The sequence below is a fragment of the Alosa pseudoharengus genome, unplaced genomic scaffold (genome assembly GCF_046254945.1).
Source record: "Alosa pseudoharengus isolate Yale_2024_CS ecotype anadromous, Long Island Sound unplaced genomic scaffold, YU_APseudo_1.1 YU_APseudo_1.1_scf_24, whole genome shotgun sequence".
Classification (NCBI taxonomy): domain Eukaryota; kingdom Metazoa; phylum Chordata; class Actinopteri; order Clupeiformes; family Clupeidae; genus Alosa; species Alosa pseudoharengus.
The window spans coordinates 32138425-32154504 of NW_027468689.1; the positions used below are offsets into that span (position 1 = coordinate 32138425).

The 16080-nt window shown below is 46.3% G+C and overlaps 1 protein-coding gene across 9 annotated transcripts in view; it reads right to left on the bottom strand.

The window, feature by feature from the left end:
• The window catches only part of LOC143142679 (bromodomain adjacent to zinc finger domain protein 2B-like), an 87883-nt gene that overhangs the window by 2105 nt on the left and 69698 nt on the right, over positions 1–16080 (bottom strand). For 5 of the 9 annotated variants that reach the window (XM_076303741.1, XM_076303739.1, XM_076303738.1 and 2 more), the window contains 14 exons: positions 14719–14948; positions 13973–14047; positions 13395–13623; positions 12526–12588; positions 12097–12241; positions 9690–10672; positions 8947–9208; positions 8492–8647; positions 7910–8073; positions 4586–4896; positions 1819–1954; positions 1434–1580; positions 774–1120; positions 328–471 (listed from right to left, as the gene is read on the bottom strand). In XM_076303741.1, the coding sequence (XP_076159856.1) occupies positions 328–471; positions 774–1120; positions 1434–1580; positions 1819–1954; positions 4586–4896; positions 7910–8073; positions 8492–8647; positions 8947–9208; positions 9690–10672; positions 12097–12241; positions 12526–12588; positions 13395–13623; positions 13973–14047; positions 14719–14948 (3392 nt within the window). The remainder of the gene's footprint in view (positions 1–327; positions 472–773; positions 1121–1433; positions 1581–1818; positions 1955–4585; positions 4897–7909; positions 8074–8491; positions 8648–8946; positions 9209–9689; positions 10673–12096; positions 12242–12525; positions 12589–13394; positions 13624–13972; positions 14048–14718; positions 14949–16080) is intronic. The other 4 variants (XM_076303742.1, XM_076303743.1, XM_076303744.1 and 1 more) reach the window with 1 other exon arrangement.

Consider the following 16080-nt stretch of genomic DNA (forward strand, 5'->3'; position numbering starts at 1 on the left):
GACTTGCTCATTGATTTTCTACAAGGCCCTAGATTTGGAAAAACTGTCCAAACATGGCCTCCAAGATAAAGCATTTTTGAGAGTAAAAATCAAGTGTGAACAATGTATGATAACGTAATTTAACAAATATATTATACAGATCTTAGTTTTGAGACCTAAATATTATGTAGACAAACTGAGCAAAATCTGAGATGGTGTGGCAACCATTTTCCTGGATTCTATACAAAATGACCCATTTCAATGTAAGTGTGTGTGTGTGTGTGTGTGTGTGTGTGTGTGTGTGTGTGTGTGTGTTATTGTGTACGTGAGATGAATCACAACACTTACTGGCTGCTAACAAGCTTCTCGCGGATGGTGGAGAAGTCCATGGGCTTCTTGATGACCTTGCGGTATCCAGGAACAGACTTCTGGTTGACAGGAGTCAGGAAAGGCCAGGCGTCCTGGTGACGCTCCAGCTCTGCTAGTAACACCCTGCACGCACACACATAAAAAACACAATCACTCACACAAACAGCCAAGCAAACACATCCCAGGTGAGATCACTGATAGCCTGGGTGAACCCAGATGAACCCTTAGACAATTTGAATTTGCTCTGCAGGTCAGTCTGGAAAGGAGCCCATTGACACCCGTTTCCGAATGACCAAAAAACCCAGTATCCAATCACAATGGCATGCATTCAACACAATCAATGGCTGTGGGGATAAACATATATGTGCACAAATCTGGCTAGACCGCTGATGTAGCATTTGCCATTTTGACGGCCATTCACACACCTGCACAGCCCCAGGTCCCTGTTGTTGTCCCGCGCTGTCTTAGCGCGCTTTACACACACTGGACTCTCCTGTTTGGTGGTGGTAGGAGGCGGGGAGCTCTTCTTGGGGTCCTTGGCCCCCTTTTTTGGCGGGGTGCTGGGCCCGGCCGTGGCCCCTGCTGAAGCCCCTGTGGTGACCACAGTGGGGACAGCAGCAGCAGCAGCAGCAGCCTCCTCGATGGGCTTGGGCTGCTTGTTGTTGTTGTTGTTATTGTTGTTGTTGCGCTTGGCCCCCTCATTGCTCTTCTTTGCCAGTGCTGGCGACTTGGTCTGTGGCTTTTTATTCTTATTGGGAGATGGGGTGCTGGCCTGAGACACAGACAATGAGGAAGAAATATTAAAAGATAGACCAATGTTACAATGGAAGCTACTTTACTGTAAAACAACTCAATGGTGTGAATCCAGGTGGATGAGCTATCCCTCTGCTTTAGCTCATAGAAGTGTTCCCGGTCTTCCTTTATAGACGAGACACCCTTTTTGCCTGGATTTTTGTGCTACAGTGTGTTAGTGTGTGTGTGTGTGTGTGCATGCGTGTGTGCATGCATGTGTGTTTGTGTTTGTGCATGTGTGTGTTTGTGTGCGCGTGTGTGCATGCGTGTGTGCATGTGTGTGTGTGTGTTACCTTGGTGATGCAGGCTGGGCAGTACCAGTCTCCCTCAGGGATGGTGAAGATCTTGGGCTTGTGGCAGTAGGTGTGGCAGCCCTTGTCACAGCCATCACACAGCAGCAGCAGGTCATCATTATCTCCCTTTCTGCAGATCTGACAGTACTGCATACATACACACACACACACACACACACACACACACACACACATACACACACAAACTGATTACCCATTACCTTTATTAAACTGTGGTCTACAAAAGTATAATTTTGCCATGACGTCTTCAGGCCTCTTTCTTTCACATACACCTCAATGCCCATATAATACTATCAGTATGCCACCTATACATCTCTTCTACCCTCTCTCTCTCTCTCACACACACACACACTCCTACACTTACCACTTTCATGATGGATCTCTCCCAGGCGATGGACTTCTGTAGCTGCTGCAGGCACATGGCCAGCTGGGAGGAGCTCCTGACCTCACTCAGGGCTTTCCTCCAGACCTTCAGACCCGGAGCCACCTCCTCCTCGCTGCTACACACAACATACACACGCACACACACACACACACACACACACACACACACACACACACACACACACACACACACACAGACACAGACAGACAGACAGAGACAGACACACAAAAACAAAAAATATGGGGCAGAATTAGAGACAAACTCATATGCCTAAGAGTAGTATAATTGTGACAAAAATAAATATCTATCTAGTCCCAGTAGAATGGTCCCACAAGTATAAAGACAAAAGATACAGTGTTGAAACAACAATGTAGACCAGCACAAAAAGGAAACACCCCCAGAGGCTGTCTCCATGACAATAAGGTGCCATCTGGTCACATACAAACACATGAAGACGCACACAAACTACAGGTGACACATGCCACACCAAGGCCCAGGAGTTGGCACACACAGAATGGTTGAAGTGTTGGAACGTTTATGCCAGCCGCCACTGTCGTGGAACGACACGTTGACACACCATGCAGAGGCAACAAAAGAACGCTCCAAGAGAGAGGTGAAACCCGTGCAGGCCCCCCAAGAGAGAGGTGAAACCCGTGCAGGCCCCCCAAAAGCTCCACGTCTATGTTAAACAGTTAAGCATCCAGCTGCAGCAAGCCAGATGCAGGGATGCACTCAAAGAGAGAAAGAAAACCAAATGGAAGGAAAGCCAACAAAAATAGCTGGTCTGAGGCCACCAAGAAACACAGCACCACCCTGTGTCCAACATTAAAGGATCAAGAAAGCTTCTTGAAATGTTTGATCATAACATAAACAATTTTGCCTGGATTACTTAAGCATTCTGTTTATACTCTATACCTGTTTGTCCCTTAAGTACTGAGACAAAACTGATATGGTTCCAAAGATTCGCAAGGACATATTTTAGGATGTGGTCCAGATAGAATTTGTATTCTATTTCCACTAGCTGTTGATACAAAATAACGATATGGTTCATTTAAAGCTCATCTTCAGATCTGATTTATGTGAGGCATTAAAACTACAGAGCCAGAGCACATGACCCATCTGCAGTTGGTACCTACCTGCCCTAAATATGCTCCAAAATATTATAGTCTACTGCTATATTTCAATGTAGGCCATTTAGGGCAAAGTGTATGTGTATGTTTCAAAGATAAAAAAATCTAATGAATGTTGGTTGTCTTAAAAAGTAAACCAAGTGTATAGGAACGTCACATATTACCAACAGTCATGTATGTCCAACCTCTTGTCCAACGTGTATGTGTCACTTAATATTAATTTCTATACAAACCAAGATGGCGGATTCCTAAAGGGCAGCTGTGGCCTACTGGTTAGCGCTTCGGACTTGTAACCGGAGGGTTGCTGGTTCGAACCCCGACCAGCAGGCACGAAGTGAAGTGCCCTTGAGCAAGGCACCTAACCTAACTGCTCCCCGAGCGCCGCTGTTGTTGCAGGCAGCTCACTGCGCCGGGATTAGTGTGTGCTTCACTTCACTGTGTGCTGAGTGTGTTTCACTAATTCACGGATTGGGATAAATGCAGAGACCAAATTTCCCTCACGGGATCAAAAGAGTATATATACTTATACTTACATAAAGAAATACAAGCACCCACAGCATAAGTTTATCTAAATTAGCTATGTACCGAAAATTACATTTTACCGTGACTCGAAGAGCTGTAAACAGTGTTGTAAGGCTGCGTGTACAAATCCGCTTGGAGCTCCAGTGGAATTTTGATTTGCCGACGATAATTCTCGGGCTAACCGTTCATGTGCCTGAGAAAGTTTGGGAAGCACCCACCAGCCCAGCACTAACCTCCGAGCGTGGTAAACAAAATTGGATATTTCAGGCAGTAAAAGCCCCAGTAAGAACCAAACTAGATTTTGTTCAAATCTACACACCTATGGCTACTGAAAAATGTAAGGTTAATTTGTTATTTGAAGTATTAAAGAACATTGTTGTTTTAATAATTTTTGAACGAAATGGTTGATAATTAGCACATTTACGATAATATGGTTGATGATTTAAAGTCTGATTTATATGTTGAGATTGAAGTATTGTCTGATGCCTTAACTGTTGACATGACATTTTTGCTTGTGGCTAACTTAGACAGCAAAATACAGTGATGATTAGACAAACTGTCCACAAGAAAGAGATTTTTCTCCAATGAAGACAATTAAAACGATTGGAATGCAAGACTAGATGGTTGATGATGAGGTTGAAGATGATCCCACTTGATACACTGACCACAGAGTGCTGACATCACTGCTGAGGAGAGAGAAGGAGAAAAAGAAAGAGTGCAAAGGGGTGGGGCACCACAAGCCCCGCAACATGAAAAAATACTGTAGCCTCCACGTGAGCCATGCACAGATTTGCTGCGGGCAACAACAACAAAAAGAGACAAAGTCCAACATAAAAGGAAGATAAAGGAAACTGAAGCCCTCAAGCATCAGCAGCGCTTGGACCCCTGGCCTCAACGCAAGCAGCCATGGCTGTCAGTGAAGAAGCTATGATCCAAACCAACGCCACGCCAAACGAGAAATGACCAGCAGCAGAGGAAAAAAAGAAGGAGGGAGAGATGAGCGTGAGCGAATACACGGACAGATGGAGACGAGACGGGACTGCAGGGGGAGGACGGATGGGGACGGACAGGACGGACGGGACGGAATGACCTACCCTTCCCCGCGAGCGCCCGTGGAAAGTGCGGGGCCGGGCACCGTGACCGTGCCCACGTTATCCAGCTTGATCTGGATGGTACTGCCCAGCGGGCTCTGCAGGTACCTTCGTTCGATGTGGCACTCCAGTTCTGCCAGTCGGGTCACGGCGATGTCCAGCGGGTTGTCCAGATGCCGCTCGAGCGTGCCGCGTTCCGAACCGCCACCGCTGCTGTTCCCACGCCCACCCTCGGATGTCGCTGTGGAGGGGCTCTTGTGCTCGTAGTACACCAGGTCCTCGCGCTCCGACTGGGTCTCCGGGAACATCCAGCCCTAGGGAGGGACAGAGGGAGGAGAGAGGGAGGGAGGGAGGGAGGGAGAGAGGGAGGGAAGAGAGATGAAGACAACAAAATCAATGGGACCTGCATATGAGCAGGGCTTCAAGACTGGACAAGGCCATCAATGAAAAATGTTTTATAAAAATGCCTATGCGTTTTGGCACATCAGCCTTCATCAGAGCATGTCAAAATGGTTGCCTTTGGGCTGTTCCTTCTACGTTTGAACAGGGGGAGTAGGGCTAGCCCAAAGGCAACCATTTGGACATGCTCTGATGAAGGCTATTCAACTGAAGAGCACCAGAGGGCACCCCAGCAGCACTCCTTGCCAATTGTTTAAGGCCATCTCTGATTTGAAAACAGACTTCAGGCACAGAAATGATCCTTTCTTTAAACCCTGTCTAAACCATGTGTGTAGGTGAATATGGGAGTGAACATGTGTGAATGTGTGTGTTTGTGTGTGTGTGTGTGTGTGTGTGTGTGAGAATGTGTGTGTGAGAAAGAATGAGTGTGTGTGTTTGTGTGATGCCGCGGCTTACAGGCACGGCCTCACACGTCCTAATAGCGGCCGCACGCAACTTTTATACACTGTTTGCTCAGCTCAAGGACTTCTGTTCACGTCACACGTGTTTTCCCCTGTTGCTATACATTCATGTCTACTGTAGCTTGTGTGGTATGTTGTTTACATGGATAAACAGATTGGTGCACACATTCGGTTATCGCGTTAAACATTTCACACACATCCATTTATTCATTTATACATACGTTCACCATTTATCCAAAAATATTGTTTGCCCCGCGAATAGTTAGAGGCTTCTAAACAATGTATGTGTGTAGGAGATATCTGTTTGATGTATAGTTTGTTTTCCAGCATGTTAAAAACTTAGTGTCTTACCGCAGGTAAGCTGTTGTGTCCTCGCAGATTCAATTAACTATTGTATAGCATTTGCTGTATGTGTAATGACATGTGACCATGTAGAAATGTTATCGTGTAGGCCTTAACTGTGTTTAATATAGATTTCTTGCTATAATGTACAGACACCCATGTGTTCATTGAGTGTCATGGTTTGTACCAATTTGGGGGTTTTGTTCGTCCTGATATAATGAACTAGTTTTAGTCATTTAGGAAAGCTTGATGAGAAGAGGAAGCGTTACGGTAATACACTCAATTGTGTGAGCTACTGACCAAAGTGTCCATTTGTTACAGCTTAAGTTTAGAAAGTAATACAATTATCTTTTTATTATTATTATTGTTTTCTTTCAATTCAATGAGCTTTATTGGCATGATTGTATGTGTTACAATATTGCCAAAGCAGTAATTACATCAAGAGAAGAAAACAATTATATTATATATTATAAATACAATTATATTATATATTATAAACAAATATTAACAATAACAACAATTGACATGGACTATGGAGAATAATAATAATCTTTCTTTCTTTCTTCTTTTTGCCATTTTTGTATGTTTTTGCATTTGGATGTCTCAACACCTGGTGGTGGAACAATTGCGAGTTCATCTAATTTTTGCCTCCCTGCTGCCTTTTGATGCCCATCCATAAGACCCTCAACACACTACCTTTTGGCAGTTTGTGTGAGAGAGAATGTGTGTGTGTGAGAGAGTGAATGTGTATATGTGTGTATGTGTGTGTGTGTGTGTGTGTGTGTGTGTGTGCATGCCATGGGCGTAGATTTAGGGTGGGACGCTCATGACTAGTCCTAACCAATATTTTAAGATGACAAAATTGTCCCCACCAATATTTTAGCGAACTCATTTGTGCTGCTGATCATTCCGACAGCCAGCACGACAGTACAAGAAACGTCGTCATTTGATTGGCTGAAAAACCGAGGGGGAGGGGGAAGGGTTATCTGACACGCATGCTGCACACATTGCTTTATTCTTGCACTGGTAGTCAAGCAAGCGGGTGTGTCAACGACAACGGTAAGTTACCAGGGCTGTCTGTCAATACATAGGCCTACCCCATAAAAGGCCAGAGTGAAACATTTTGATATTCCCTTTTACCTTCAGCATACATACAAACCCCTTTTTGTGGTGTGTAGATCAGCTATGCCACCAAAGAAGTAGAAAGGGGACATACGAAACTTTTTCATAAAGCAGAGTGTAAGTAAGCAAAATAACTAGCCACACAAGCTAGCAGTGGTAGTGACCAGGCTTTCAAATTATGCAGATTCTATTATGTGGAAAAATAGTATTAACTGGTGATAGCATATGTTACCCAGGATATTGTTAAAGATAAACCTAGCTTCTGGAATCTTTCAACCAAGGTCATTAGGAGTATTGATTAGGGGTGCGCAACACGGTCGCATAGAAGTAGCGCTATCACAATAGATGTTATTACCAAGTCACTGAATGTTAATTAGCCTACCTTAAGTTAGAATCTTGGAAGTCACAATAAACATTGGATCTGGACATTTTTCGTTTCTATTCTGTTTATGTTATGTATTTCTGAGTGTAGCCTACACAATGCAGAGAAATAAAAGGGAGACCCAAATTCGTTTGAAGGACTGTCATTGCATTGTTATGACACATGCTGTAAAAACGTGTTGGCAATGTGAATAAGTTAACACTGTTGGTTATTCAAATATAATTAATCATTATTTGATGAATAATATCCAAATAACACTATCATATACAATATGGTAGGAGGGTTAAACTCGCTAGCCAAAGGATAGGCTACAAAATGAATGAACCACTTTGTATGCAGGCATACAAGACAGCATCAAACCAGGTGAGGTTCTAATTATTAGCCTATGTCAAATTGTCAATTGTCAGCAGCATTGCTGTACAATATAATGAGATGTGAGATAATGAGATTAACTTTAGAGTACTATAAATAATGAAAGAGGCTATTGTCTATTGACAGTCTGACTCTTGTCAGTAAAAGTTAACTTTTCAGCCGGGGGGGGGGGGTTGGATGTCCCCACCAAAGCTGAGACCAAACCTACGCCCTTGGTGCATGCGAGTATGTGTGTGTACGTGGTCTCACCTTGACCTGCAGGCTGGCAGCGGTGACTTTCTTCTCGAGCTCCTCCACCTGCACCAGCAGGGCGATGTCTGTCTCCATGGCCTGCTCCTCCACACACCATGTCTGCACTGTCTCCTCCGACACCTGGCCCTCGTCGTCCAGCACGGATACCTCCATCACTGCCACTGCCGTCCACACACACACACACACACACACACACACACAATCAATCAATTCATTTCATATTCAGGGAGGGGAGTGATAGCCTTTGGCCACTAAATATGAGATTGGTTATCAGTGAAACAGAGCGATGGCCTGACATGACCAAATCAATTTGATTTCCTGCCACTATCTGTCAAATGACTGAATTTAATAGCAATAGATTTTCATTTCATGCATTTCATGCATGAAGTTTCTGTTTTACAAAAACTCTGAATATATAGAACTCGAATATTACAGAACTCGAAGCCCTACTATTATGGATATGGGTGCATGTCAAAATTGTGTCAGAGTTTATTTCTTGCTGTCTCTATGCGTGTGTGTGTGTGTGTGTGTGTGTGTGTGTGTGTGTGTGTGTGAGTGAATGTGTGTGAATGTGCTGACCTTCTTTGTTCTTGTTGCAGGTCTGTGTGATGAGCTCCAGGTTCTTCTGGAGTTGTTTCTGCAGGCTCTTCTCCCGGATGCCACGGCTGTGCATACTGGCCATCACAGCCTTCAGCTCCCCCATGTCCGACAGCTTCCACCAGCCCAGCATCTTGTCTGCACACACATGCAATATATGTACTGGATGAGCAAACAAGTGGATTTCCCATTTTTTACAGTAATGAACAACTGGCATACAAAACAAACAAAACAGACAATTCATCATGTTGATGTCATGTTTTTCTAACGATGCCAGCTAAATGGCAAAGGGTCTCCCACTGTCTCAGTTCCATTGTTCCATCACAGGTGTCCATGGACTTCTTTCTGCACGTGCCAACCTGGGTCTGGCTCTCTTTCTGTCTCCCCCACTCTCTCCTCTGTCACCCCCCCCCCCCCCTCCCCCACGCAGTGCTCACCCTCTGGGATGGGTTGTGGCGTGGGGTGGTCCTGTGGCCGGCTCAGCTCCAGGATGGGCACGGGCGACATGGCCCCAGTGGGCTTGTCCCCGTGCGGAGCGGGCGAGCCGCTCAGACTGGTGCAGACACTGGGGGGCAGCAGGGGGCTGGCGCTGCCCTCTCCAGACGGGTAGTGGGGCAGTGGGCTGCTGCACAGGGGCAAATGGGGGGTCACCAGCCCTCCGGACCAGCTACACATGGGCAGGCCCATGCCAGGTGTCACCTGAGAGACAGACAGAGAGAGGAGAGGGTGGCACACACATTACTACTCTACACACTCTCATATGGACACACAAACATGCACATATTCACACTTTGCCCATATATGTACATCCACCTCCTATAGTTAATATGCTGACATATCAGCACAGTTTAGAACAGTGCTACAGCCATGTGCTAAATGTCATTACGTAATTAGCAAGGAGAGATGAATCAAATAGAATGGAACAGAACAGAACAGGATCTCTGTGAAATAAGTACAGTACTTAACAAGATAGAACTGTAGAAATAGAATTATTATGGTTTAACTTTAGCACTACTGCTTCCTTTCCATTGTAATTGCACCTAATATAAATGAACTGCGTGGGTGTGGATGTGTGTGGGTGTGTGGATGTATGTGGGTGTGTGTGGGTGTGTGCAGGTGTGTGGGTGTGTGTGGGTGTGTGCGGTTGTGTGGGTGTCCTGGGGGGGGGGGGGGTTCTCACCTGCAGTGGTGACAGGCTGTAGCTGGCTGGCGTGGTGAGGGAGTGGAGCGGGCTGGCTGCGTGGGGATTGGGGGAGCAGGAGGGGGGGGATTTGGGCTGAGGGAGGGCCGTGCTGGTGGAGGGAGACGCAGTAGCGCCCCCGCTGGTGGTGCTTGTGGTGGCAGCCAGGGGGTCCGCAGAGGAGGAAGTGATGCGTGGCGCCCCAGGTGGAGGTGTGGTGAGGGAGGTGTCATCGCAGGGTGCCCGTGGCAACAGGCTGAACCAGTGGCCCCCTCTCTCCGTCAGCACCCGCATCAGCTGGTCACTGGGCAGCAGCAAAGGCTGCTGGGAAAGTGGCAGTCCTCCTGGGATGGACGCTCCGGCAGCCAGTGGCGCTACCAGCAGGCCGTGTGGGGCAGCAGGCGGCAGGGCCAAGGGCGCCCCTCTGCTGGGGCTGCTACATAACAGTGGAGGCGGCGGAGGATTCGGGGAGGTGTCTGGAGGTGAGGGGCAGGTCACCGTGGTGGACAGGGCAGCGTGCGGGCAGCCATTGGGTAGAGGGGGAGACCCCTCGGCTGCCTGTGAGGAGGCCTCGGGGAGCTGCTCCTCAGTGAGCGGCTCAGGTGCGGTCAGTGGGGAGGAGGGGTGAGGGAGTAGGACGCTGGCTGTTTGCTGTGGCTCCTCTGTGATGGGGTCGCTACTCTCGTCGCCCTCCTTGGGGCTCAGTTTGGGATCGACCACGGCCGGTTTCTCCTCCTTTACATCCTCCTCCTCCTCCTCCTCCTCCTCCTCCTCCCCTCCTTCATCCTCCATTGGCTCCAGCGCTGCCACATCCTCCTCCTCCTCCTCCTCTGTAGGCTCCTGCTTGACCTCTACATCATCAGTGGGAGGCAGCACCTTCTCCTCCTCCTTTTGCTCCTGCTCTGGCTGCAGGGGCTCCTCTTTGATCTGCATGGCCTGGAAGCTCCGCAGACGCTCACGCTCCTTCTCTAGCTCCTCAGGACCTGCACAACACACACACACACACACACACACACACAACCGTAAACAGCAGGTAAAGACAGAAATCCACACCCCAAAGACCTTTTTTTGAGGCGTTTTGCCACTATAGGGACATTTTGTAGTTCCTATACCTTTTCCTATATGGAGGCTGGGGCGATTGGAATAACTTGTTATAACCGCAGTATCTGTAACCATTTTAGCTCCTACTTTGGGGCAGGGTATTTTCCCTGCACATAGGAACCATGACTGACATACAACATGTTGATTGGTCAAGCACAATAGCCAACTTTTTTTTTTTTTTAATCTGTAAAAATCATTCAACTTCTGTTTAAATTTGCAAGGAGGCTGAAGGGGCTGACTGCTATCACATGACAAATGTCTTCTGGGCAGATGAGAGGAATATGGATGAAAACAGCAAAGTAGATCCCCCTCGAGCGCTTCCTGATACCATGAGCCTTTAGTTTGTCAATAAACTTCAGCAGCCTCACAGCAATGCTGTCCATTTCATTCCTCTATATTGATGTAATAGATAGGCTGCTGCCCTAAAGTCAATTTGATTGAGAAAAAAAAAAGAAAAAACGCTGATTCAATCGCTGCCATGACCAGAACTTGCAGCTTATTTTAATAGCCTTTGCAATCTTTAAAATTCACTTGAAACAATAACAATCAACCCCCAACTACACGTTTCGTCTCCTAGAGGGTTGTGAGTATGAGAATGATGAACTAGAACGCTAGTTTGGCTTGGAGATTGCAGGCAGGTTTATATAAGAAGAAGAATATGCAAGGCTGCATGGCAAGACCGTCTTCATAGTTTTTTTTTTTTTTTTTACAAATTGTACAGTGTCTATTTCTCTTAAAAATCTAAGGGGTAAAGCCAAAAAGATTAATGTGCAATGTTTTGGTCCACCATCACGGAGTGCTCCAATAATGTACAGTATACATCAACTCAGCATTCCTACTGGTGGTGCAAACAAAAGAAAAACGCCCTAGGAACTGCATAGTTCTAGGGGTACACTTTCCAGTAGGTAGTTCATAGAACTTTGTTCTTAGAACTGTTTAGTCTGAAAATGCCTCACAGCCTAGACAGTAAGACATTAGTTCTAAGATCTATGCTTTTAGAACTTAGATCATTGATATGTTTGGCTTTATTATCAAAACATGTCACTGTGGGCATCTTGCTTATCCTGAGCTCTCCATACACAGGAATGCATTAACAATCTCGCATTTACATCCTCCCATTACACAAGTGTGTATGTGTGTGTGTGTGTGTGTGTATGGGCACATGCACGCGTGTGTTTTTTAGTGTGTGTGTGTGTGTGTGTGTGTGTGTGTGTGTGTGTGTGTGTGTGTATGGGCACATGCACGTGTGTGTTTTTTAGTGTGTGTGTGTGTGTGTGTGTGTGTGTGTGTGTGTGTGAATACTTACCCTCTCCGCTCTCCAGAGCCTCCACATAGACGCCCCCGCACTGTGGCAACACCCAGTAGCGCCGACGGTAGCGGTCCTGGCCATACATCATGGAGCGCAGCGAGTGAGACGCCTCAAACAGCTTCTTCCTGATCAGGTTCTGCTGCTGTAGGACACACACACACACACACAAAATGGTGTTAGCATGTGTGTTGCTCTGTGCATAAGCTTCTGTAAAGGTGCTACACTTGTACACATACATTCTGCAAGCTTGCATGCCTCTGAGACTACAGCATGCATATGCTCTGTGTGTGTGTGTGTGTGTGTGTGTGTGTGTGTGAATAAGCAAGCTCATCAGTGCGTATCCCGTTGTGTGTTAAAGCGTGTGTGTTTGCTGGCGGAGCAGCCCCCTGTGGAGTGTGTGAGTTGGCGGCCCATCTGTGTGTTTACCTTCGCCAGCTTCTCGATCTGCTTCTCCAGCTCCTCCACACTAGTCGCCTGGTCTGTCTCGTCCTGGAGCAAAGGAACACACACACACACACACACACACACACACACACACACACACACACATGAAAACATGCACAGGCACACAGACGGAAGCACACACAAACATACAGTAAGAACAGACACACATACAAACACAGACAGGCACACAAACACACAAACAAAGGCACATTCTCAAATAAATAAACAAACACACACACACACACACACACACACACACACGTACAGACCCACATACACACAAACAAAAATACACACATACACGCAAACAGAAATACACATACTATAAACACATAAGCATACACACTTTATACGATACACTTTCTAAACAACCCTTGGGAGGCCCAAACTGAATGAGGCCTGCCACCCTTGTGGGGACTAGGCCAGTGATCTGGGCTGATGTGATGATGACCCCACAAGCCCCCTGCTCCAGGCCTTACAGCTGTCTACAGAGCCCACGCCGTGTCACTCTGACAATCCCTGACATGCTCACCACTCACAGAACACAGGGCTGAGGATGGGTGAGCACTGTGATAACTGTCAGAGTGGGCTTTTATGCCCGGAGAATCCTGCAAAGTGTGGGGCACGGGCTATATCTACATCGACAATGTGCATCTTTCTGAAATAAAAACTCAGAAACACAGAAATACTCTCCACTTCTATAGTGTGCCAAGCACATGTGTTTCTGTGCAGATGTGATTTTGTACATGTTAGTGTAACATGATTACTGTTGTGCTATTTACTCAAGATGCATTTCTATTGTGTTCTCCAGCTGAGGTTTGGAGAGGCAGTGTGCTGTGTTGTGCCCGTACCTCGTCACAGGTCTCCACCTTCTTGACTTTCTTCACCTCCTCCTCCTCTTCCTCCTCGTCCTCATCTCCGGCCTCGTCACTCTCCTCATCCTCCTCGTCCTCGTCCTCACTGTCGCCGCCCTTCCGCTTGCGCTTGCTTCCTGGAGTGGGTGTGCCTGTGGACTGAGGCTCCTCCCCCCCGAGGCTGACCTCACGCTTGCCTGTGCGCTTAGCGTGGATAATCTTCAGCCTGCACACACACACACACACACACACACACACACACACACACACACACAAATTAATAAACATACCCACAAATACTTACAGATACAAACATTTCATAACATGCTACAGGACTTGGTGACTGTGTGTTTGACCTAGTTGACAGATTAAAAGTGCTATATGGAGTGGAGCTGTGTGGAGGTTTTGTCAGTAAAATACAAAAAAACACACAGAACATGAGCAAAAATGCCTACAGAATTCAACAAACTCCTTTAAGTTATTCAATGTGTGTGTGTGGCAGTAAGGCAGTGGGATGAGGCTATAAGATGTGTGTATAGTGACGTGCAAGTGTGAACGTGCGAGTGTGTACTCACTTTTTCAGTTTAACCTCCATGGCCAGCTCATCCCTGCGCATGACGGTCATGTGATCGAGACTCTTGTCAATCTCACTACACACACACACACACACACAGGAGGTCTCAATTACACATTCAAGCACAGCTCCGTGACACACCTATGTGTGTATGTGTTTACACCCTGGACATTAAAAATGCAGAGCGCATGACTTAGCCACAGCGGCCTTTCTTTAGGCACCTTTATTTCAAAATGAATATTTAACACAGCACTGCACTCAACCTCCTCAAGTTAGCACTTTAGACACACACACACACACACACACACTCACACACACATACACACACACAAAGATACTTGCATGTACACAAGACATTTTGCTACAACTACATGCACTCAGTCTGAAACATACATAGTGTCATACATGACACAAGCAAATTCAAAACTCTCAAGACACACTCTCTCTTCTGCAAATGCAATCACATACATAAAATTGTTCATAGAAAAGTTTTAGACAATGCATTGGATCCTTATTATGGCCTTTAGTCACCTCAGTAATCATGTTTCAGTAAATTACTACGTAGACCTCATTCACTCACATACAATAGATTAATGAATGCAAATGAATGCCAGTGAATGAGCATTCAACTTTCTAGCAGTCTGCTTTAATCTTAAGAATATTCTGGTATAAACATGTTAAAGTAATCCCTACAGCCAGTTACAACATCATATCCATTGAGATGATAGCACTGTGTTGCTGGCTTACCTGACCACGCTCTTGCTGCAGGCCAGCTCGTTGACGAGGAAGGCCAGTATGGAGGCCTTCTGGGCAGGCGTGTGGGCCTGGAAGGCCTTGGTGCGCATGCTCTGGGCCAGGCGTGTGAGGGCCGGCCCTGCCTGCCAGCTCTGCGCCTCCAGGTAGATCTGCAGCACCTCGGACACGTTGTCCCGGTTCAGGCCCACGTTGGCCAGGCTCTCGCCCAGAATGGTCTTAGACTGAGGAGCGCAGAAGAGAGAGGGAGGATGGGGAAGGGAGGGGAGGGGAGAGAGGGACACAAAAGAGGGAGAGGAGTGAAGTTGCAGAGAGAGAAAGAGAGAAAAAATATTATAAATGTATTTATTTATTAATTCATTTATTCATACTCCTAAAATATTTTCACTTTTTGCTAAATTTCTTGTATTGAGTGTTGATTGCTTGGGCAATATTTTAACACACAATCATGCTAATAAAGCCTATTTGAAGAGAGAGAGGAAGAGAGAGAGAGACAGAGAGAGAGAGAGAGAGAGAGATGTGAGTGCTCCTATGAGTCAACTGGTAGAGGAGGTGGAGCAACGTGCTAACAACACCAAGTTCATAGGTAGTACACATGTTGACAGAAATGCACATCTACTCAGTACTGTTAGCTGCTTTGTATCTAAGTGTGTGGTGAGGGCAGGAATGTGAAGGAGGCCATAGAGAGTCCATGGATAACAGATGAATCAGACATTCTTCTTCTTTCACATCAACTGTAACTTGAGAGCTTTTTTTAAAAGCCTGATATGTTGAGAGCAAAGGGAAGAGCAGAGAGAGAAGAGGGTAAAGGAGTGAGCAGGACTAGCAGCTATGAGCAGGGATGAGCTGAGGACATGAACTCTTTTTGTCCTCAGAAAAGTGCTGCATGAAAAGAGAGAGAGAGAGAGAGAGAGAGAGAGAGAGAGATGTACAAATGAAGCAAGTTTCACTCTCTGCCCTCTCTATGGCTCGCTGCAGTTGTGATCACAGCTCCCATACAGTGGTAGACCGTAGTCACACCGTGTGTGCAGTGGCTATGTGAGAGACAGAGTGGGAGAAAGAGAGCATGTCTTGGGTCTGTGTTCTGTTGTGTGTATGTGTCTTTCTTTCTGTGTGTGTGTGTGTGTGTGTGTGTGTGTGTGTGTGTGTGTGTGTGTGTGTGTGTGTGTGTATGTCTGTGTGAGAGAGAAAGAGACAGAAAGAGTCAGACGAAGAAAGAAAGAGAGAGAAACCATGTATATGTAATTATGAGTGTGTGTGTGTGAGAGAGAGAGAGAGAGAGAGAGAGATACATTTTACTGTTTTACTACTACTACTATTTTTAGTTGTTTATCTATATGTCCAATCCCCACACTG